Source organism: Polyergus mexicanus, unplaced genomic scaffold (genome assembly GCF_030449975.1).
Source record: "Polyergus mexicanus isolate NDT 795.1 unplaced genomic scaffold, iyPolMexi1.0 SCAF_10, whole genome shotgun sequence".
NCBI classification, from domain to species: Eukaryota; Metazoa; Arthropoda; class Insecta; order Hymenoptera; family Formicidae; genus Polyergus; species Polyergus mexicanus.
Genome location: NW_027223330.1, coordinates 3,858,942 through 3,881,218, shown reverse-complemented (window position 1 = coordinate 3,881,218; position 22,277 = coordinate 3,858,942). Strand labels below are relative to the sequence as shown.

General features: G+C 33.7%; 3 protein-coding genes and 1 pseudogene across 8 annotated transcripts; 3 read left to right on the top strand and 1 right to left on the bottom strand.

Moving 5' to 3' along the window:
• The first annotated feature begins 344 nt into the window (after positions 1-344).
• On the top strand, positions 345-5,350 carry LOC138936923 (uncharacterized). The gene is made up of 4 exons (XM_070302708.1): positions 345-669; positions 765-854; positions 940-993; positions 1,082-5,350. The coding sequence occupies exons 1-4, from the start codon at positions 345-347 to the stop codon at positions 5,335-5,337; spliced, it is 4,725 nt and encodes a 1,574-aa protein (XP_070158809.1). The 3' UTR covers positions 5,338-5,350.
• Positions 5,351-10,304: 4,954 nt separating this feature from the next.
• LOC138936922 (NADH-ubiquinone oxidoreductase chain 5-like) lies at positions 10,305-11,344 on the top strand (annotated as a pseudogene).
• Positions 11,345-12,345: 1,001 nt separating this feature from the next.
• Positions 12,346-14,082, bottom strand: LOC138936921 (uncharacterized). Its single transcript, XM_070302707.1, has one exon. The coding sequence runs from the start codon at positions 14,080-14,082 to the stop codon at positions 12,346-12,348; it is 1,737 nt and encodes a 578-aa protein (XP_070158808.1).
• Positions 14,083-14,245: 163 nt separating this feature from the next.
• Positions 14,246-19,584, top strand: LOC138937109 (uncharacterized). 6 transcript variants are annotated; one of them, XM_070303042.1, is made up of 8 exons: positions 14,246-14,846; positions 15,263-17,376; positions 17,456-17,651; positions 17,794-18,102; positions 18,182-18,280; positions 18,368-18,583; positions 18,767-18,929; positions 19,017-19,584. In XM_070303042.1, exon 2 carries the CDS (start codon positions 15,271-15,273, stop codon positions 16,408-16,410), a length of 1,140 nt encoding a protein of 379 aa, XP_070159143.1. In that variant the 5' UTR covers positions 14,246-14,846; positions 15,263-15,270; the 3' UTR covers positions 16,411-17,376; positions 17,456-17,651; positions 17,794-18,102; positions 18,182-18,280; positions 18,368-18,583; positions 18,767-18,929; positions 19,017-19,584. The 6 variants fall into 6 exon arrangements, with proteins under 6 accessions (XP_070159143.1, XP_070159145.1, XP_070159148.1 ...); XM_070303044.1 differs by having other exon boundaries at positions 15,263-16,325; positions 19,017-19,576; XM_070303047.1 differs by having other exon boundaries at positions 15,263-16,325; positions 19,017-19,561.
• Positions 19,585-22,277: the final 2,693 nt, after the last annotated feature.

Sequence of the window (22,277 nt, the reverse complement as noted above, 5' to 3'; positions counted from 1 at the left end):
AAAAGTAATAAAAGTAAGTAAATAAGTTAGTAACGTGATAAAAAATAAAATATTTTTTTTGTCTACTTTATCGCCTTTTTGGAAAACAGGGATTCTTTTTGTCGACGTTCTTTTGCCGACGTTCTTTTGTTTTCTTCGAACTAATCTAATCTAACTACCTAGAAAGGAAAAATTTTAAATCTTTCAAAGACTTTTCCTTTTTGGAAAAAAGTGGGGATATGCGTTTAAATAAATTCTCCGTGCCGAAGTAAAAAAGCTAATTTCGAGTTCGACATCAACCGAAGTAACGCGAGTCGTACCGTGGAAAATAGAGATATCGGGTATTTCGCGAGCAAGTGGCAAAAATGGCTGGACTTAAAGAGCTATTAGGTAAATGCATAATTATAGGCTCGAATTTGTCGTCTACGTTAAATAGTGAACGCTATTTATCAGCGTTATCGGACGAATCGGCGGAAATAAATTATTCAGTTTTTCGGGCATTTGCGTGTGCTAGTTCGAATACTATACTCGCTGTGCTATATAGTCTAGGCTATTTTGGCAATTATGCCGAGTTGTTGCATATCGCGGGTGAGATAGTAGAAATGCGCGAGGCATTTGACCATGAGGAGGAGGATGCAGACGGCCTTATAGCCTTCCTGCTATCAAACCATCGTGGAAACCGCTTAAACGGTAAGCAAAATGATTTTATTTATATTGCACAATTGTATTGTAATCGAATACGTTAGACAGTGATTAATCAAAATTTTCAAAATCATAATTTGTAGATCGAAACACATCTGCGACTGATGGGCGAGAGACTCCCTCTCAGCTTCGAAAGCGTCCGGCTGAAGAAGAGCTCGAAACAGGAACTTCGAGTAAGTTTCGCATAAAAATAAAATAAAAATATTAATCTTTATATACTGATTCTATATTCAATATTGATAAAATATTAAATTTTAGGAAGAGCACGCTCTGCCGAAAACGACAGCGAAGCTGATATCACGACATCACCAGGTGAGATACAAAATTTTGAAAAGAATAAAAATAACGTAGATGTAATTTTTATTTTATTTATAATTAAATTTTTCTTTTGTTTCGACAGTGCAGAGAGGTGGCGGTGGTGGTGGCCAAAATGAAGAAGCGACTCCTGAAGAACGAACAGCGCTGCTCTGCAATAACGAGGAAGTAACCGACGTGGATGAGAATGAAGAGGAAGTCGTCGGTGAAGAACGCTGTAATCCCTCGTCGGAGACAGAAGATGGTGAAGAGGAGCCGGAGGTGGAAGAGGAGCAACAACGTCATGAGGTCGGCGATATTAATTTTAATTACGTTGATTTATTGGCGGAAAATAGGCGACAATTTAGGAGGTTCGGCATAATCGGAAGAGAAGCGAGTTTCGCGATTCGACCGTTGCTTGAAGGCGGTGATATTTATCATTTACTAGAAAACGCGTTCCGTGAAATTCACGCGTATGCGATAAATTCATGCGAATCTGGCGATTATGTGGGGTTATCTTTTCATTCTGCGGATTTATCTCATGGTCCTGCCGGATTATCTTTTCGTCCTGTGCGTGACTTGACGCATGAAGATATTTGGGGAATTGTGAGTTCGGTAGCGCAGAGCGCGGGTGGTCTCGATATTGCGGAACGCTTCGATATTCGAGTTTTTAACGTTACGGTTCCTTCAGGCCGGGGACGTGTGAAATTAACACGCGAAGATATTGCGAAGCGTTCGATACTAACAATAAAAAATTCCGATAATTTATGTTTTCCCCGGGCTCTTGTTGTAGCGAAAATTTATTGCGAACGCGGTAATTTACGTACGGGAGAATTACATGAAAAATGGAATGCTGTAAGATGCACGCGATCCCCTCTTCAACGGGAACTCGCGTTACAATTAGCACGGGATGTCGGTGTTACGATACCTGAAGAGGGCTGCGGAATTCGGGAAATCGAACGCTTCCAACGTTATTTCGCCGCTGACAATATCGCGATAGTTGTATATAATTTTAGTACTTTCGGTCTCGGAGAAAAACCTATGTACGACGGAACCGCAATACTCGCTTCTCTCGGACGGGAATCGTCGCACCGATTAAATATAATGTATTACGAGAGCTCGCGACATTACAATCCTATTTTAAATTTAAAAGCAGCCGCTGGTTCTCGTAATTATTGTACGACGTGTAATGTAAGTTTTCGGGACGAGATAGGTCATCGGTGCTTGAATAAATGTCCGCGCTGTGTCGCAGAGTCGGCATGCGTCGATTCCGTTGCGCCTGTGAAATGCGATTCATGTAATCGAACATTTTACGGTGCAAAATGTTTCGATCGTCATCGTAGTAAAAAATCGTATAACGGTAGAACGCTCGCGAGTGTTTGTAATGTCGTGAGATTTTGCAATGAATGCGGATGCGCGGTTAAATCGAATGCGAAACACGAATGCGGCATTTCTTACTGCAGGCTATGTCGGTCGCCGCAATCTCGAAATCATTTATGTCATATGCAACCTCTTCGCAAAGCAGTTAGTTCCTCTACCGAACCGTCCTCGTCAACGGCGATGACTACGTTGATATCGGATACGCGAGGAACAACAAAGAGTAAAGAAGCTGCTGGCGAAGAGGTAAACGAGAGCAAAAAGAACCTCGTGGCATTTATATTTTATGATTTCGAAACACGGCAAGACGAGACGCTCGAAGGTACGATGAACGTGAAAAAACATGTACCTACCCTCTGCGTAGCGCAACAGATTTGCGAAGCATGTGCGCAAGAAAACGACATGTCCGTGCGATGCCGATGGTGCGGGATACGCGAATTCATATTCAGACATGATCCAGTGAAACAATTTGTCGAATTCGCAACGCGAAGGACGAAACGTTTTAACCAGATCATATGCATAGCACATAATGCGAAAGCGTTCGACGCGCAGTTTATTCTTCAATACATCGTAGAAAATCGGAATTATTTAGAGCCGAAAATAATTTTGAGCGGTACAAAAATTGTAATGTTATCAGCAGGAAATACAAAATTCATCGACAGTGCTAATTATATGCCAATGCGATTATCTGAATTACCGAAAGCTTTTGGCCTAGGGGACTCTATGGATAAAGGCACTTTTCCGCATTTATTTAACACTGTCGAAAATCAAACGTATGTCGGACCGTTACCAGACGCGAAATATTATTCTCCTGAAAACATGAAGACTTCGGAACGCGAACGCTTTCTCGCATGGCATACGGACATGACGCGAAAAAACACCGTATTCGACTTTCAACAAGAAATTGTTCGCTATTGTCGTACCGATGTAGACATTCTTCGACGCGCGTGTATAGCATTCAGAAAAATTTTTATAAACCGCGGCAACGTATGTCCGTTCGAGGAATGCACCACTATCGCCTCGACGTGTATGACCGTTTTCCGTAAAAACTTTTTGCGCGAAAAGGAAATAGGCATTATTCCTTCCGGTGGTTATAGAAAAGCGAGCAATTATTCGCGTAAAGCTCTACAATGGCTGGTATGGTTGGAACGCGAAATTGGTCATCCTATAAAACATGCGGGGCGTGCGCGTGAATATCGTACGGCTGATGGTACGCTCGTCGACGGATATTATGAAACGACCGCTGTTGAGACGACACAGCGTCATATTTTACAATTTCACGGATGCTTTTGGCACGGGTGTCCGACTTGCTTTCCTTCGAATCGCGATAGAGCGATTTCTTCGTCTTCGGATCATGGTGATACGATTGCTTCGCGATACGAGCAAACTCTCGCGATCTCGTGGCGCCTTCGACAACGGGGATATATAGTGACGGAAAAATGGGAGTGCGTTTTTGATCGGGATATGCTCGAGAATCGCGAAATGCGAGAATATCTCGAAAACCATCCGTTGGTGGAAACATCACCGCTCGACCCTCGCGATGCGTTTTTCGGCGGCCGTACGGGAAATATCGTGACTCGATACGAAGTTACGGGTGCAGAGAAAATACATTACGTAGACGTATGCTCTTTATACCCGTATGTATTGAAGACAGGCGCTTTCCCGATCGGACATCCAGATATTTATGTTGGCAAAGAATGCGCCTCTTTAATCGGAATAGCTCCAAATTATAATTTTGATTCGCTCGAAGGTCTTATACGCTGTACTGTGCTTCCACCACGCAACCTCTTTCACCCTGTACTCCCGTATCGCGTACGCGGAAAATTACTTTTCGCCTTATGTCGTAGTTGTTGCGAAACATTTGCGCAGACATCTTGCACGCACGACAGCATTAATGAGCGGGAATTCGAGGGTACGTGGGTGTCGTGCGAATTACGAAAGGCAGTCGAAAAGGGTTATCTCGTGACGGCAGTAAGCGAGATTTGGCAATATAAAGTTAGTCAATTCGATCGCGCATCTCGTCAAGGCGGTTTGTTCGCCGAATATATAAACTCATTCTTACAATTAAAACAAGAAGCAAGCGGATGGCCGGGGGAATGCGGAGACGACGATGACGCTAAAGAACGGTATCTACGGGAGTACGAAAAAACCGAAGGTATTGTTCTCGATAAGTGTAACGTCGCGCTGAACCCAGGTTTACGTTCAGTTGCAAAACTCTGTTTAAATTCATTTTGGGGAAAATTCGGCCAGCGGGCCAATTTGCCGAATACTGAGGTTGTGAGAACACTGCATCGTTTTCTGACGTTACTGACGAGTAGCGAGCATGAGATAACCGATATATTACCCGTGAACGACGATGTAATATATGTTTCGTGGCGATTGCGACAAGAGGCCGTCACGCCCTCACCTATAACTAATGTTGCGATAGCGGCATATACGACGGCTCAAGCGCGCTTAAAATTATATGAATATTTAGAACGTTTAGATCGACGTGTGTTATATTATGATACCGATTCGTGTATATACGTAAGCACAGGTAAACCGAATGAGTATGAACCGCATACGGGGAATTTTCTAGGTGACATGACGGACGAGCTCGAAAGCTACGGTCGTGGTAGTTATATCGAGGCGTTCGTGTCCGGTGGCCCAAAATTTTATGCCTATGTTGTTCGTATGCCGGATGGGCGTACGCGTGAATGCTGTAAAGTAAAGGGCATAACTCTAAACTATGAAAACTCACGGTTGGTTAATTTTAACAGCATTAAGAATTTATTGTTAAATAAAGAGAGAGCACAGGAAAATGAAAAGAACGGAGAAGAATTGCCGAAAACTTCGATAAATCTATGCTTTAGAGCAATTCGTCGTACCGCGTTTCACGAGATCGTAACACGGGACGAAACTAAAGTATGCGAGCCCGTATTACTAAAACGTAGATTTATCGATAGTCGAAATTCGCTACCGTATGGTTATGTATCCGAACAATGATTTTTCTATTTTTTCTCGACACTCTCTCTTTTATTGCTATATTGCGTAATATACTTTTGTGTACTTTTCGCAGCGGTGAAAATAATCTTTTTGTAAATAAATATTAAATTATATGTAAATTTTTCAATGTACAATGTTTCCGCATAATATAAATATAATGATGTTTTTTATTTTAAAGCAACCAGGTGAAAAATATTTTTCTTCCCTTCCTTTCTTCCCGACGGCTCAGTGACGTCATAGACTCTGCCCTAAGTCTCAGCGTCAATCAGCCTCAGGTACCCGTATATATTCCAAGACCCTTTCTAACGTCTCCAGCGATGTTGTTACCGTATGTCTATCTGCGCAGCGGGGCGCACCCCCCTCGGACAAACGTACCCGTACATGCACGCACGTGTTCGTTACCACGTCATAGCATCTAGTTTATTCTAGCGGTACCTTATCCAACTTTCTCTTTTCAACAGGAAGGGTGGAAGTGGGTGGGCGACATATAGCGTACATCTCCCCTGGTTTTCCTCTAAGGGGGGCGATAGGACGATGTTGTATACCGCACGATATCTTTCGGTTTTCCGTAAGGGGAGGGGAGGCTGGATGCCTTATGTCTAGACGCATCTCCAGTCTCGACAGTCGTCATTTTGTCGGTTGTTGTCACGTCTGCTTTCCGGCAGACATCTTGCCCGCTTTCTCCCTCGCACTATTTTTTGGCTCGTTTTTCCAACCCACTTTTTTTTTTTTTAAATCGACGGAACCGCCGGAACCTATCGGAGAACTGGGCACTATGGGGAGAACCAATCGGACCGCCAGGACCCCTATCTTAGCGCTGGACTACTCTCCATAAATACTACGTTTAACTTCTATTCTAATAAGTTTTCAGCTAGCTTAGCATACTAGGACCCTGTTTGGAGAGGCGGAGGACCCAGGTTCGAGCCCGAGCATGTTCGCGCGACCGAAAAAAAAAAAAATAAAAAAAATAAAAAATAAAAAAATAAAGAACTACTCTCCATAAATACTACGTTTAACTTCTATTCTAATAAGTTTTCGGATAGCTCAGCATACTAGGACCCTGTTTGGTGAGGTGGAGGACCCAGGTTCGAACCCGAGCATGTTCACGCGACATAAAAAATAAAAAAAAAATAAAAAAATAAAAAATAAAAAAAATAAAGAACTACTCTCCATAAATACTACATTTAACTTCTATTCTAATAAGTTTTCGGATAGCTCAGCATACTAGGACCCTGTTTCGAGAGGTGGAGGACCCAGGTTCGAACCCGAGCATGTTCACGCGACCGAAAAAAAAATAAAAAAAAAAAAATAAAAAAAATAAAAAAAAATAAAAAAAATAAAAAATTTAAATGGAAATTTGACTCGTAGACGTCCACGAGGCCCCTCCACTTTTTTCCCACAGACACCCTTAGGGGGGAGGGCCCCAGACAGGCACAGCAGGGGTCGGCGCCAGTGGCCGAGGAGTGGGGGTTTGTTTTGACGCCCCATAGTGCCCACTAACTACTGAGGGGTTAATAAAGATTGGATTTAAATTAAATATAAATTTATTCATAATAAATTAAACTACTTTGGTGTAAATTATATCAAATGATGAGAACAATTTATTTTAATATGCGTATGAGTGTGTGTGTGTGTGTGTGTGTGTGTGTGTGTGTGTGTGTGTGTTTAGTTGTTCGCGGTTCTTACAATCGTATGGAAGACATCAGTCAGAATAATGAGGCAAGATTCTATTATTAATATTGAATTTCTGACTGGTTATTACAAAATATCTGTTAGGAAAATAAAATAAAACAATTTGTGTGAGTGAGAGTGAGTAGGAATATTAGGAGATTGATTTCATAATTCTAGGATTGGTATGAGGATTCGTCATCGAGATCTGGGAGTTCATTGCAGAACTCCTCCAGTGCTCTCTCGAATTGATCGGATTCAAGAGGGGAAAAAAAAGAGGGAGTAGAGATTGATAGCAGGATTCGTCCTCCAAATCAGGGAGTTCGTTGCAGAAATCTAGCACTGCCTTCTCAAACTCGTCTAATTCTGAAGGAGGAGAAGGAGGGGGTGAGTCTTCAAGGATGATCGTTGACAACGAGGAGAACGATCGGGGGAAAGCGGCAATTCGGGAGAAGATGGTTCCGAAGGATATATTGGGGAGTAACTAGGGGGGAAGTCAATGATTGTTTCTATGTGTGCGGTGATTGAGTAATTACTACTACTACTACTGGCTACGGTTGATTTAAAGTCTACAGAAGTTCGCGTGTTCTGACTCGCGGAACGGACCTTTGCGGTAGCAGGTGTTGGAATTCGTAAATTTTTCCCCATCTGGTTCTCACTATGGAACCGGTGACAACGTTATTTATTGCAGGAATATAATTAAACTGAATTATTAGAGACCTACTTCCGTTGCTGACTTTTAATTGGTAGGTTGAATAGGTTGACAAAACTTGTCGTCCTTCGCTAAGATGTAACGCTGTGCGGGTGTCGGATTGCTCTGGAGACGACGCTAAGATGAGGACACTGATGTTGAACTGGTCACTCTTTTTCTAATTATGAATTTTTGCTCTTAATGCGTGCACACAAGACTAATTGCCAGGCACTTAATTGAAGTCGACAGAAATGATTGAATGAATGAATGAATGAATGAATCCCCTTGTCTTACGAGTTCTTTCTTTTATATAACCTTTTTTTGAGGGCGTCTTCTAATTTTAAGAGTGGGATCTTTCAAAACTTTTAACGAATTGAAATTACGCAAAAGTAGGGATTCTTCAAGATTTTAACGAATTAGAATCGTGCCAGTGTCCTCATTCGGCAGGGGGTGTCTCCTATTTTCGTATTTTTACCCGTGCTGATCGTCGGTTGGTGAGTTCGATATTAGTTCAAAAGTTCCTTAAACATTAGCCTTTCCGGGGGACCCTCGCGCACATGATCTGATTAGAAAAGGGTCTTACTTCCTTACAATTATTTTTGTCAACGTTGATGTAGCTGTGTTTATTACTTGTCCGTTAGAAAATTATTATTAGTATTAATGCAGCTGAGTTTATTAAACATTTCGTTAAAAGTTCTTGTTATCTCGTTGTTCTTCCGTCGGAAATTCTATTGCAAGAGGTAGCTGTTATTTTTTATTTATCTCGAGACCGGCATGGTTTCCATCATCGATTTCCTTGCGTCTTTCCCACGAATATTCGTGGATGTAGTTACTGACAAATGACAGTGTTTAAAAAAAACGTATGACACAAGATGCTTTGTTTACTGAACGGTTCGTTCTTATCACCAACTGACGATCGTTACCACAACGTCGCGGAAGAAAGGAATCGTGGAGTCGCCAGGACGTAACATTTTATTATAAGATTTTTTTTTTATTTAATTATATATATAAAGATATAATTTGGATTAAAGTAGGATTATTGTTTGGCCATGATTTTTTTTCATTTTATATAATAATATTAAGGATATGAATTTTAGGTTTAATATTTATGGTAATTCAATGAGATGAAAAAATATTTAGTAATAACCATTTGAAAAAAGTATTAATATTTATATTTATAATAGTAATTTTATTAATATTTTTTTCTTCAATAAATTTAATTATATTTTATTTGATATTTGAATTGAGATTAATTCCTACTTTTATTATTATTATTTAATGGGGGATAAATTTTGAACGTTTATAAGCTTCATATTATTTATTAATATATACAATATTTATTTCATTACTTTTATTAATTTATATTATAAAATTATTAAAATTAAATGGTTCATTAGATTTAAATTTATTAGTTATATTTATAAATTTTAATATTAGTTTATGGGATTATGTAATTTTATTTATAGCATTTTTTATTAAGTTACCTATTTATATATTTCATATTTGACTCCCAAAAGCCATGTTGAGGTCCCAGTTTATGGATCTATAGTTTTAGCGTCTGTATTATTAAAATTAGGAAGATACCGAATTTTACGATTTATAGAAATATTTTTTAAACAGAGTATTAAATTTAATTATCTAATTATTAGAGTAGGAATTGTAGGAAAATTATTAGTGAGATTAATTTGTTTAGTTCAAATTGATATAAAAAGTCTTGTTGCTTATTCATCAGTTGTTCATATAAATATTTTAATATGTTTAATGTTAACTTTGATAAAAATAGGGTTAATTAGTTCATATATTTTAATAATTTCTTATGGTTTGTGTTCGTCAGGGTTATTTTTTATAGTGAATTTATATTATGAACGTTCATATAGGCGATTAATATTTTTTAATAAAGGAATATTAAATATTTTACCTTCATTAAGAGTTTGATGATTTTTTTTATGTTCAGCAAATTTTTTTTCCGTTTTCATTGAATTTTATTAGAGAGATTTATATAATTAGAGTTTTAATTGGATGGGATTTATTTATAATAATTTATTTAATAATTATTTATTTTTTTAGGAGAGCTTATTCATTATATTTATATTCTTATGTTCAACATGGAAATATTTATTTTGAAAATAGATTTATAAATATTTATTTGAAAGATTATATAATTTTATTAATTCATGTTAAACCATTAATTTTATTAATTTTTAATTTAAATTTAATATATTAATTTTAATAAATTTAAGTAGTTTATATATATATAAAATATTAATTTGTGAAATTAAAGAAATTTTTTTTATCTTAAATAATTAATAATTTAATAATTTATTCATTTTTTATATTTATAATATTTATTTCGTTAATTTATTTAAGATTTTATTTTTATTATATAGATTTAGGTATTATAATAGAGTGAATATATTATTTAATTTTAATGCAATTAATATATTTAGAATTTTATATAATATTTGACTGATTATCATGTTTATTTTTATTAGAGTAGTAATATTGATTTCTTCAATAATTATATTATATAATAATTTATATAATTTATATAGAAGGAGAGATTTATATTGATCAATTTATTAAATTGTTAATTTTATTTATTTTATCAATGGTTATAATAATTATTAGTCCAAATTTGATTAGAATTTTGTTTGGGTGGGATGGTTTAGGGCTTATTTCATATTGTTTAGTAATTTTTTATCAAAATTATATCTTATAATTCGGGGTTAGTGACAGTTTTATGTAATCGAATTGGTGTGACATTGGTTTATTGATATCAATTAGTTTAATATATGTTTATGGTAGATGGAATATCTATTTTATGGATAAATCTAATAAATTTATTTTAATAATGATTTTTTTAGCATCAATTACTAAGAGTGCACAAATTCCTTTTTCTGTTTGATTACCAATGGCGATAGCTGCTCCTACTCCAGTATCTGCCTTAGTTCATTCTTCTACATTAGTTACTGCGGGAGTTTATTTATTAATTCGGTTCAATAAAATTTTTATTAATAGAATGTTTGATAGGATTTTATTATGTGTATCAATTTTTACTATATTTATGTCTAGATTAATAGCAAATTTTGAAAATGATTTAAAAAAAATTATTGCTTTATCAACTTTAAGTCAATTAGATTTATAATAATAATTTTAAGATTAGGATTTAATTATTTATCATTTTATCATTTGTTAACTCATGCAGTTTTTAAATCATTATTGTTTATATGTGCTGGAATTATAATTTATTTAATAAATAATAATCAAGATATTCGATTTTGTGGAAATATAAATGAATATATTCCTTTTACTATAATAAGTTTTTATATTTCAAGAATAGCTTTAATAGGGTTTCCATTTATAGCAGGGTTTTATTCTAAAAATTTGATTATAGAATCTATTTATTTAATAAATATTAATATGTTTTTGTTATTAATCATAGTAGTGTCTATTTCTTTAACTGTCTCATATTCTTGTCGGCTATTTTATTATATTTATTTTAATGAAAATAATAGGATGTGTGGGTTTTATTATTATAAAGAAAGAAAATTAATAAGTTTTTCTATAATTATTTTAATAATTTTAAGATTAGTAAGAGGGTCTATATTATCTTAATTGTTTTTTTTTATAATTATTTTATATTCTTGAAAGTAAATATTAAATTGGTTACTATATTTATGTTGTTATTAGGTATTATATTAGGAAATTTTATATATTTAAAAAATTTAATAGATTTATATTTTTATAGATTTTTTTTTAGATTTATATGATTTTTAAATTATATAATTTTTTTGATTTATAAGCCATTTTTTAATTTTGGTAATAATATTTATAAAATAGATAAAAGGTAAATTGAATTCTCAAGTAAAAATTTGATTTTAAATTTATTATTATTTATGTATCTTATTTTAAAGTATAATATTGAAGATATTATGAAGACAAAGAGTGACCTCAAAATCAGTGGTTTTTTCGCCTATTTTTGGTCCCGCGATATTGAAACTGAAATGTGTGTCAAATGATACCTTATGACAAGATATCAATTACAAAAAATTTTTAAGTTGAGGTAAGAATTGATTCCAGAGATATGGAAGGTCAAAGTTGTCAAAATTCATTAACTCGTCAGCCCGTACGCTTTAAAGCACGAATTTTTCTTTCAGTCCGATAATTTAAAATTTCGTACCCGGAGGTTTTGCTAGATGCTGACAATGAATTTGAAGTCAGATTTGTAAAATTCATAATGGCCGATTTAATATGGCGGACCATGTATTTAAAAAATGTTTTAATTTCTTTACTTGTTAAGGAAATCGATCCACATGTATGTGCGAAAACACATACTAAGATTTAGTTTTCTTGATTTTGTTCCTTGGAAATGGTTATGGATATATTACATATATCAGGATTAGGTACATGTATCCCATGATATTGGCCATATCCAAGGAACCACACAATTGTCATAACATGACTGCAACAGCCGACAGTTCGAGCACCACTTTTACATGTACAATAATATTCTGTAATTGAATTTCGTCCTGTTTTAGTTTTATCTATGAGTACAAAAATGTTATGGTGTTTTCCACTACGGTATCGAGATTTCATGTATGCTTTGACTAGCAAGAGATTCTCAACTGAAATCTCATACCTTGCATAGGTTAGGTTGCATAGACTAAGGCTGAAGTTGGATGTCTAGGGTTTGGTTCAAACTTCCGCACTAGAAAAGTCCCCTCTTTTTGATGCTCTGCATAATACGAGATCGCATTTCTTATTTGGTATGGGCCGAGACTGAGGTAATATAAATCATCCATTGTGAGCTGAGGGAATTGAAGTTGTCGATTATTTTCCTCATTATCAATTGCTCTATATTGAAGCTCAAGATATGGTGATTTGACTTGAGAAAGATTGAATTCCTGAGCAACGACTTTCAAACGATTAGGAACGTTTACTCGAGATTTCATTATATGCGCAATGTCTTCATGACTTTTGTCACTTAGAATTGGTTTGTGGAACATGTTTAGAAGAGCAAAAGCAATCAGAAGAGATTCATAATCGTCCGCCAAAGTAGCATTATGAGCTGGCACAGAAAAGATTTTGAATTTCTTTTTAAGTCGACCAAAAACTTGTTCGATTACCCAGCGACATTTGGTGATAAATATTGAGGAATTTGCTTCAATGGTATCAAGTTGACTAAGCCCGGGACAATAAACATGTAATTTCTTATTGGTAGTTAAGAAATTCACAACATCACGAAAACCTCTGTCGAGTAAAACGATGTCGTTTTCATGAATGATGCTCATTTCATCTGAATATCTGCTGAAACAATCTTTTAATATAGTTGCATCATTGTGAGTTGCGTCAAATGGTCCAAGAACAAAAAGTACCCAACCGTCAGGTGAACAACCCACCATAGGTTTGACAAGTGGCATTTTTTTCTGCTCACTCCACAATTGCTTTTGTCCCGCATAATTCTTTGATTTTTGTGTAAGACGGTAGGTGGCATCAAATATACTACACGCTTTATCATCGGGAATATCAAATAGTGTTTTTGCCATTGGAGTATTATGAGCGATCAATACTGAGCGATCGTTGTAATTAATGAAGTTCGGAACTAAATTATTATGAAGATCCTTTCTTGCTAAATTCATGTGATTGGCAATCGTTTGCTCGCACACTCCAAATAAAAAAGCTAGTTGGGTATTAGAAAGGGCAGTACGTAATTTGCATAAGGATACAGCAACATGCTTTGGCTCACAAGTTTTGGTGAAACTACAGATTTGATGGAATTCCTCTTTATCGTAAGAAAACCATGTTTTAAATGTCTCATCATCAATAGAATCAATTTTGTCAATATTGAATACAAGTTTGTCGTTATTTTTCAATTGTTGATAGTATTCATACATGAGATCACTGACCATTTTCTGCTCTTCAGCACTTACTTCTTGTGAAACTTGCTTGACAAGTGGCCAATAATTAGTAATGCCTACATGCTTACTACACATACGGGCATCGCGTTTAGCTAAGAATTTATAATTCATAAGTAGCTCATGACGAATCATGTTTGGAACTGAAATCAAGTTTTCAATATCTTTGCAGCCAAATGTACATCCTAGATGACAGTTGTTTCCTTTTCGATAAATAAATAAGTCAGGTACATTTGGATCAGAGTGGGACATTGACAAGCATGGTTTTTTATTCAGTTTATAACATTTGTGGCAGACTCTGCTTTTTGGTGAAATATTGCTTACTTCAACTAATTTTCGTTTTTTCGCGTTATAAGTTTGTCGCAAGTTGTTAATAACAAGCAATGAATTTGGAATGTTGTCAACAAAGTAAAACTTTTCACCTTTTCTTCGTTTTTGCTCTTCGCAGCCTAAGCAAGTGGCTGAAGACATTATGTAATGGAGAACGTTAAAAATATCAAAAGATGAAATCAAAATTGAAGAAAACTGCGAAAGTAGTTTTGAAAAGAACTGATTAAAACAGTAATCCTGAAAAAGATCCTAATTCGGAAAGTAGTTCTCAAAAGAACAACAGATTGTACCCGAGCAGCACATATTGGTTGACCAACGGTTGGCTTTTAATCGGAAGCATCGGCAGTTGGGAAAACAATGTTGGACCGACATTGTTAAAATGCTACAATCCGATGAATCAGTTAGACAGCTTTTTTTTTATTTATTTGATACGAATGAAAAGACATTGTTGTGTTTCTTTGTAAATTTTAACTATTTTAAAATCTGTCTGCAGTATTTTTAATTATTTTAGTATACATTATTAATCGATTGACGACGCAATACCAACCGTTTGTTGAATGACGTTTAGCCGACGTTAGACCAACCGTTTGTTGAATGACGTTTAGCCGACGTTAGACCAACCAGCCAATAATTTTTCTCAAGGATGATATATATGCATATTTAAGAAATTTCTTTGATACATGAGTGGCGCTGAGCGCACACAGACATGGCTCCTCTTTGCATGCATATCCCTTCATCTTTGTTTTGACGGGGCCGCGTACCGCGTACATCGCAACCGCCATTCGGATCGTTTTATGGGTGCTTGTGTTAGTGCGTGGTATTGCATTTCAAACAATTTAGACGAGGATGGACGTTTAATAATTAAAATAAGAAAAAGAAGAATTGTGCTCTTGTTTGGATTACAAGTGAGTAACATTTTTATTTGTTTGTATAAAGATATTTATGGTATTTACTGACAGTTAACAACGGAAAGTAATTCTTAACCTAAAATAATCGTGTTTGCTTGGCAGAAAATTATATTAGGAAGTTAAACGTAGCATCAAAAATATAGTCAGTATAAAATCGTTCAATAATTTCGTCGACTTTTCTGAAATACTTGAAGTACTTAATTATTAGTAAAAAATTATTAATAATTATAAATAATTATTAATAATTTTTTATTATAGTATTTCTATATTCTTCTAATCTTTTCTTTGGCAATTTCTAATAGATGTGTCATTGTTATAGTTATTATTATCCTATATGTATTATCATCTGAATATGATGCATATTCATAATTAATATCACGTAATTTCTAATTGATTATCTATTTTTATTGTAGAACTAAAAATGGCACACAGAGCCCGGAAGTATAGAGAAATTAAGAAAAGGGTCAAAGTCCATATGAAAGAATTTTTAAAGGAAGATAGCGAGGGAGTAAAAATTGCAATGGAATCATATTTAAAAGATGTCACTTATCAAAGAAATAACACAAACGATTTCTATCAATTGATTGATAATAATAATGAAAATATAGATAGTAATAATTATCATTTATATGAAAATTGTGTGAATGATTTAAAAAGTGATTCTGATGATACTAATGATTATTGTGAAAATCTTAATAATAATTTCGATAATGAGTCTGCATCATTTTCAAATGACAATATGTCACAGAGTAATAGTGATACATCTATAAAAAGTGAAATACAAAAATGGTGCATCAAAGAAAATATTAAGCATTCATCGATAAACAAGTTATTAAAAATTCTGAAAGTACACACAAATATTGAAAATCTTCCCAGAGATGCACGTACCCTATTAAAAACAAGTAGGACAACACTTGTAAGAAAGTTAGGCAGTAGTTGTGATTTGCATTATATCGGTATCATTCCCAATTTACAAATGAAGCATAAATATTATGGCGACACTATTCAATTGACTTTTAATGTTGATGGAATACCTATATATAAAAGTTCCTCAAAGCAATTTTGGCCAATACTTTGCTATGTTATTGATAAACAATATCAGTATGAGCCATTTTTAGTTTCTTTGTTTCTTGGTGAAAGTAAGCCAGAACCAATTACTGATTATTTTGAAGACTTCGTACCAGAACTCAAAAAATTATGTGAAAATGGATTTTTCCATGACAGAAGTCAAATGGAATTTAAAGTTGTAATCAGAGCTTTTATCTGTGACACTCCAGCACGTTGTATGATCAAATGTTGCAAGTTATTTAATGCATATTCAGGTTGTGACCGATGTGAACAAGAAGGTGTATATATAAATCATAGAATGACATTTCCATTACAAAATGCACCATTACGTACTGATGAAAGTTTTGCTTCAATGTCAGATCCAGATCATCATAAGTCAATATCTCCTCTGTCAGAATTAAATATTGGGTTAGTTTCCCAAATTCCTTTGGATTACATGCATTTGGTTAATCTTGGATGCATGCGTAAGCTTCTAATTATGTTATTAAAATGAGATCTACGTGTTAGATTATCAACTAATTCTATTCACTGCATCTCCAATGAATTAATTGCTCAGAGAATGCATTTCCCAATTGAGTTTCAAAGGAAACCACGTAGCTTAAAGGAAATTGCATATTGGAAAGCATCAGAATTTCGGCAATTCCTTTTGTATTCTGGAATAGTTGTTTTAAATAACAATGTTCCTTTCGCAATTTATAAACATTTTTTGTTACTACATGTAGCTTCCACTATCTTATGTAGTACGAGTTTAATTGTACATTATCTTAATTTTGCTTCCGATTTGTTGAGATCCTTTGTTAATCACTGGTCTAAATTATATGGTGCTGACACAGTTGTTTATAATGTTCATTGTTTAACACATTTAACAGCTGATGCAAAGAAATATGGCATTCTTGACTCATTTAGTGCTTTCCCTTTTGAGTCCTTTCATTTTCAGTTAAAGAGAACTTCTAATCAACCATTACAGCAAATAGTGAAAAGGCTGTCAGAGAGCTCACATGTATTAGTTGCAGAAAACAAAAAACTATTACATGATTACACAAAAGATAAAAAATTTCGCTATCATGTTGTATTAAATTCAAGGCATTCAGATGGACCTCTGACTGATTTTCCTTGTCATGTACAACAATTCAGGAAGGTGAAAAGCACTGCCATCACTTTATCAACGTTTTCCGGAAATAACTGTGTCAGCATGAAAGACAATAACATTGTAGTAATTTACAATTTTGTCGAATTGAATAAGGATATATATATTATTGGATTAAAATATTTGCAAATAGAAGATATGTACAGTTATCCATGTTCTTCATCACTTTTGAAAATATTTAAAGTTTCATCGCTATCCAAACAATATGAAGTTTGATGAATATCAGCTCTGTTTTCTGTAAAAATGTTCTTTTGAAACAGTCTCTTTTCTCGATATGTCTTCCTCTTCTGCATACACCGTAAAAAAAGAAAGGTATAAGATTATATCTTTCTTGTTATAATATCTACAATTATATAATATTTTAATATTTATGTTTTCTTTTTATTTATAGATAAAAATGTTTTCTGTAGTGGATTTTCCTGACGAAGAAAGTTGTGAAGTGATACCAACTTCCTGGTTAACTGATGGAAATCATAAAACATTCTATCCTCAATATAAAGGAACTCGATTTTGGAAGGCAGTTACAACTTTCGAAACACCAAAATCATGTTGGAAAACACATTCATGTCGAGTTTTGTATCAAACAGGTTAATGTTTTTTTAAAATAGACTTTTAATAATAACTGTTAACATATTTTCAAAATTTAAATTTGACTTTTATTTTATTATCTCTTTTCTCACGGGAATTGAAAGCTCAGTTTGATATGAAACTAATTAGTATAATTTATAGATCTCTTAACAAAAGCTAAATCAAAAAAAGATGGATATCAGTATTTAGATACTGATGAAATTCAAACAGGCACGGAGGTAATCGAAAACAAAATAAATAAAAGAAATCGTTTTCCAAATCAGCGTTATGCATCAAAATCTGCATCTGAAATATCATCTGATGAAGCATCTTTATCCAGTGAAAATGATGATAAGATAGATAGAAATCGAAATTTTATTTCAAAGAACAAGTTTCAATGTCGAAAAAAAAGCAAACCTTTACCTGAACCAGAACCTATTAAATTACCGACTAGTAATGATAATATCCAAAGTAAATTACATAACACAAATGTTTTTATGTTTTTAGTAAATTATAGAATATTTTGATAACCTCTGACTTATGTTTATAGATATCGATAAAGAAATGAGTTCGCATTCGTCTGTACTTAAGACAGCGGCAAGAGTAGCAACAACGTCAGAACCGCGAGCGAATACAAGTTTATCTGAAGGTAAAATAAGCTTTTACTATTGTTCAGGAGAAAATCAATACTTACTATTACAAACATTAAAATGCTAATAATCAAACATGCTTTCAGGTCAAATCACAAAATTTGTTATTACATTTGAAGATATTAAGTATGACATAGGTAGCATAAAAAAAGACATCAAATGTATAAAAAACAAACTGTTCAGACAACGTTACAGAAGAAAAGTTACCTGAGAAAACAGAGACTCTTATACCTGCCTTATCACTGAGAAATCTTTCAACTTTCAATGAACTTCTGAAACAAAAATCTGTCTTTGCACTTTACGTAAGCATCAATTATATATGTTGATTTATGTTGTTCTTTCTTAAAATTGTAAAACCTTTATGTTTTGTTTTTCTAAACTGTTTGCATTTCGTTATAAGAAAAACGAAAACTTTTCCGTTATTCATGGCTATCTTCAAAGAAAATTAGCTAAAAAATTAAAGATGATTTTATTTTTGTTCTTAGGTAAATCATTTTCGCCGCCTTGGAGGAACTTCGCAAGCGGATCACACACGGAGAATTCTCAGAAGGATTGCTCATAATGAATTAGCACAAAAATTAAACTGGGCAGGAAGAGGAGCGAAAACAAGTCTTCAATCTTTTGATGCCGTATGCCAACTCATTCTTAGTAAGCCTACAATTACGATTCTTGAAAATAAATTGTGATGCAATTTTCATATTGTAAAATTGAGTTTTTTTATCCGCATCTTTATAGGATTCGCAAGCACTAATCAAGAAACCTCTTATAAGATAACCGAAGAAACAATTAAATCTTGGTTACGTTATGCAATGGATCGAGATGGTGGTCGAAACAGGAGGAAGGAAACTATAAATAACAATTAGATTGATGAATCACAATCAGAAAATTACACGAGTTAAGAATTAAATTTTGTTATGCTTTCTCTTTCCATGGAAAATTTCCAACTTTTTCATTTAATTTTAGATTTGCCATAAAGTTAATCATGGAAAATGATTGCTTTTTACAGATATTATATTACTTTATTTTAAATTACTTTATATTAAATTACTTTCAGGACATCAATATGATTTTTTACTTTGCTCTTGATAAAAATGATATATTTTGCTGCTATTATTATGTACAATATAGTACTTTACTTTGTGACATTATTATTTACTGTTAGGAATATTAATATTGCTAGTCAGTAATATATCAATTGCATTTATGTTTGATATAGTTAGTTTTTTTTTAAGATAATTTATAACTGTGCAATTATAAAAGTTCCTGCTAAACTTAGAAGTTAAATTGTTCATATATAACGTTTTATTTTGAAAAAGACTGATCTTAACATATATATAAATAATATAATATAACAATATTTATAGTATAGTATAACAATATTTTATATAAATATAATAAACAATATTTTATACCAAATTATATTACAATAAAAATTATATTATTTTGTTCAGATTTATTCTAAATTATGTATTGTTCAGTCTTAGAATTAAAACATTTAATTATAGAACTGTTTATTTTATTGCATATATTATATAATAAAGACAACCTCTATATCCGAATTTCAGACATGTCATAATTCTATTACAAAAATTGATTTATTTTGATTTGTTGCTTATGATCTTTCCATTATTGAGGTTTAATTAGTCGACAATTTCTAATCAATAAGTATACGATGTTTAACTAATATTATTTTCATTAACCATACATCACAAAAATAAAATGGACACCAATATATTTTTATTTATATCTGTTTATAATTGCATAATTATGTTAGTAATGGCATGTTATTTATATAATTCTTGGAATTCTTGTAATGAGTTAAAATCTATGTGATTTATATGGATGTAATTAACAGTTGTAGGTAAAAATTTATTGATATCCATTTTATTCTTGGGATCTGTGGTTTTTGAAATTAATATTAGCTAAAAATTATATATTTATTGCAATGCAGATAATGTTGGTCCATTATCATTTGAAATCGTTGGGCCAATATCTACAATTTAGACAGTCGACATATGCCCAATATTGGGTCAATGTTTTTGTCCGATCGGATCATTTTTCAATTGTTGGTATAATATTGGCTAAATGCAAAATCCAACATTTCACCAACCATTGGCCATCAGTAAACCAGCGTGACGCCGCCAACATTGGTCCATTGTTATTTCGGAACGTTGGGCCGATATAATAAACGTTGGGCAATCAACATAGATCCAATATAAGACCAATGTTTATGTGCTGCTCGGGTAGTAAGTAAGACTGTAACAATATTGTATGTATTGTAACAAGATTGTATGTCTGCGCTCTCTCAAAAGAACAGCAGATTGTAGCAAGTAAGATTGTAACCAGATTGTATGTATTGTAACAAGATTGTATGCTGCGCTCTTCTACCGCCCGAGCGCTGCTAGCACATCCCCTCCATGTGCCAGCACATCCCCTCATGCTGGCATAAAAATTCGTGCTTTAAAGTATGGGCTGACGCGTTAGTGAATTTTAATTACTTTGACTTCCCATATCTCTGGAACTAATGCTCACCTCAACTTAAAAATTGTTTGTGATTGATATCTTGTCATAAGGTATCATTTGGCACACAATTCAGTTCCAATATCGCGGGACCAAAAATAGGCAATTTTTGGGGTCACTCTTTAATTTATTTATAAATAAGAATGAATTAATATTTATTTATAAATAATAAATGAATATTATATTATTTTTACAATGAAAACATAATGTTTTATTTAAACTTATAAGCGACGGCGTCGCTTGAAAAATGATTAATTTGTTAATTTTCGATAAAAAATGCAATAAATCATGAAAATAATGATGGAGCAATATGGAGTAATTAAAGAGTAATCATTTCATGCTGGATATAATTGCAGAAAACTATTGAAAATATGTTTTTGAGTAAAAATGATAAATTTTACGTTTTTTGTAAATATTTCAAAAACTATTAATTTTAAAAGGAGAGCAATTGTGGACAGAGCAATTAAGGAGCAATCGTTTGAGCTATTAATTATTAAAAAATATGCACTTCCAGCGCCAACTTATTTCAGGTAGCCGAAAGTTACAAATAAATCCCAGTTCACTTATATGATAAGTCGTTGGACAGGGTTCTTATTCCTACCCGCAGCATCTTTATTCCCATGTCGCCACCGTCAACTCGGAGTTTCACGATGACTACTCAGGAGCCTGGCCGATTTGGCCCAATGAAAAATAAGATTACATTAGTCACATGTGTGTGTACACAAAAATATGTATACCTACAGACACGATGCTTGTATGTGTCAGCAAATGGCGGCATGCGCACTTTCGAGTAGTTACTCACAAGAGAAAGGCAATTATGATTTTTTTTCTCACTTTCTTTGGACACTTTTCAACCTGCTATTTCCTTTCCATTTATATATGTTCTAAGATATACTGTGACTTCGGTGGAAACTAGACTAGTGACTAGCAGTGAATATTGGAACGCAGCCTACTCCAAGGAGTAAATTTTGGAACGCAATCCTGATATTTTGTAACAGTGTTGCCAGGTTAGGGGATTTCCCACTAGATTTAGGAGTATTTTACCTGGTGTAGGGGAGAAACAGGGGGAAAATATTTAGGAGATTTTTTAGGGAATTTGAGAGCATGTTGAAAACCGAAACTAACCCATACAGCACTGAAAGATTGCAAAAACGTTGCATGGATCTTACATTAAAACATTGTAATATTGCATAGAAGTTGCGAAATGTTTCTGCAATGTTACTGCAAGCCTGCGGCAACGTTGAAATGTCCGTCAGTACTCTGCGTTGATACCACTGCTTAATGTTACGGTGCAATATATTTGTAATATTTAAATACATTGCTACAAATGTGCAAAACGCTTCAAATTTAATACATAAACATTGAGAACATATAAAAACATCCAAGAGAGATAAGAAAAAAGATTGTGAATTTACGCAATTACAACGAGTTTTTTCTCGTCTCTCTTGGAAGTACTCTGCGTTGATACCACTGCTT

Excerpts from the sequence above, each read along its gene's own strand:
- LOC138936923 (XM_070302708.1), top strand. The coding sequence starts at position 345 with ATGGCTGGACTTAAAGAGCTATTAGGTAAATGCATAATTATAGGCTCG. Across the intron at positions 670-764 it reads TCGTGGAAACCGCTTAAACG|ATCGAAACACATCTGCGACT; the intron begins GTAAGCAAAATG and ends CATAATTTGTAG. Across the intron at positions 994-1,081 it reads TGATATCACGACATCACCAG|TGCAGAGAGGTGGCGGTGGT; the intron begins GTGAGATACAAA and ends TTGTTTCGACAG.
- LOC138936921 (XM_070302707.1), bottom strand. The coding sequence starts at position 14,082 with ATGTCTTCAGCCACTTGCTTAGGCTGCGAAGAGCAAAAACGAAGAAAA.
- LOC138937109 (XM_070303042.1), top strand. The coding sequence starts at position 15,271 with ATGGCACACAGAGCCCGGAAGTATAGAGAAATTAAGAAAAGGGTCAAA.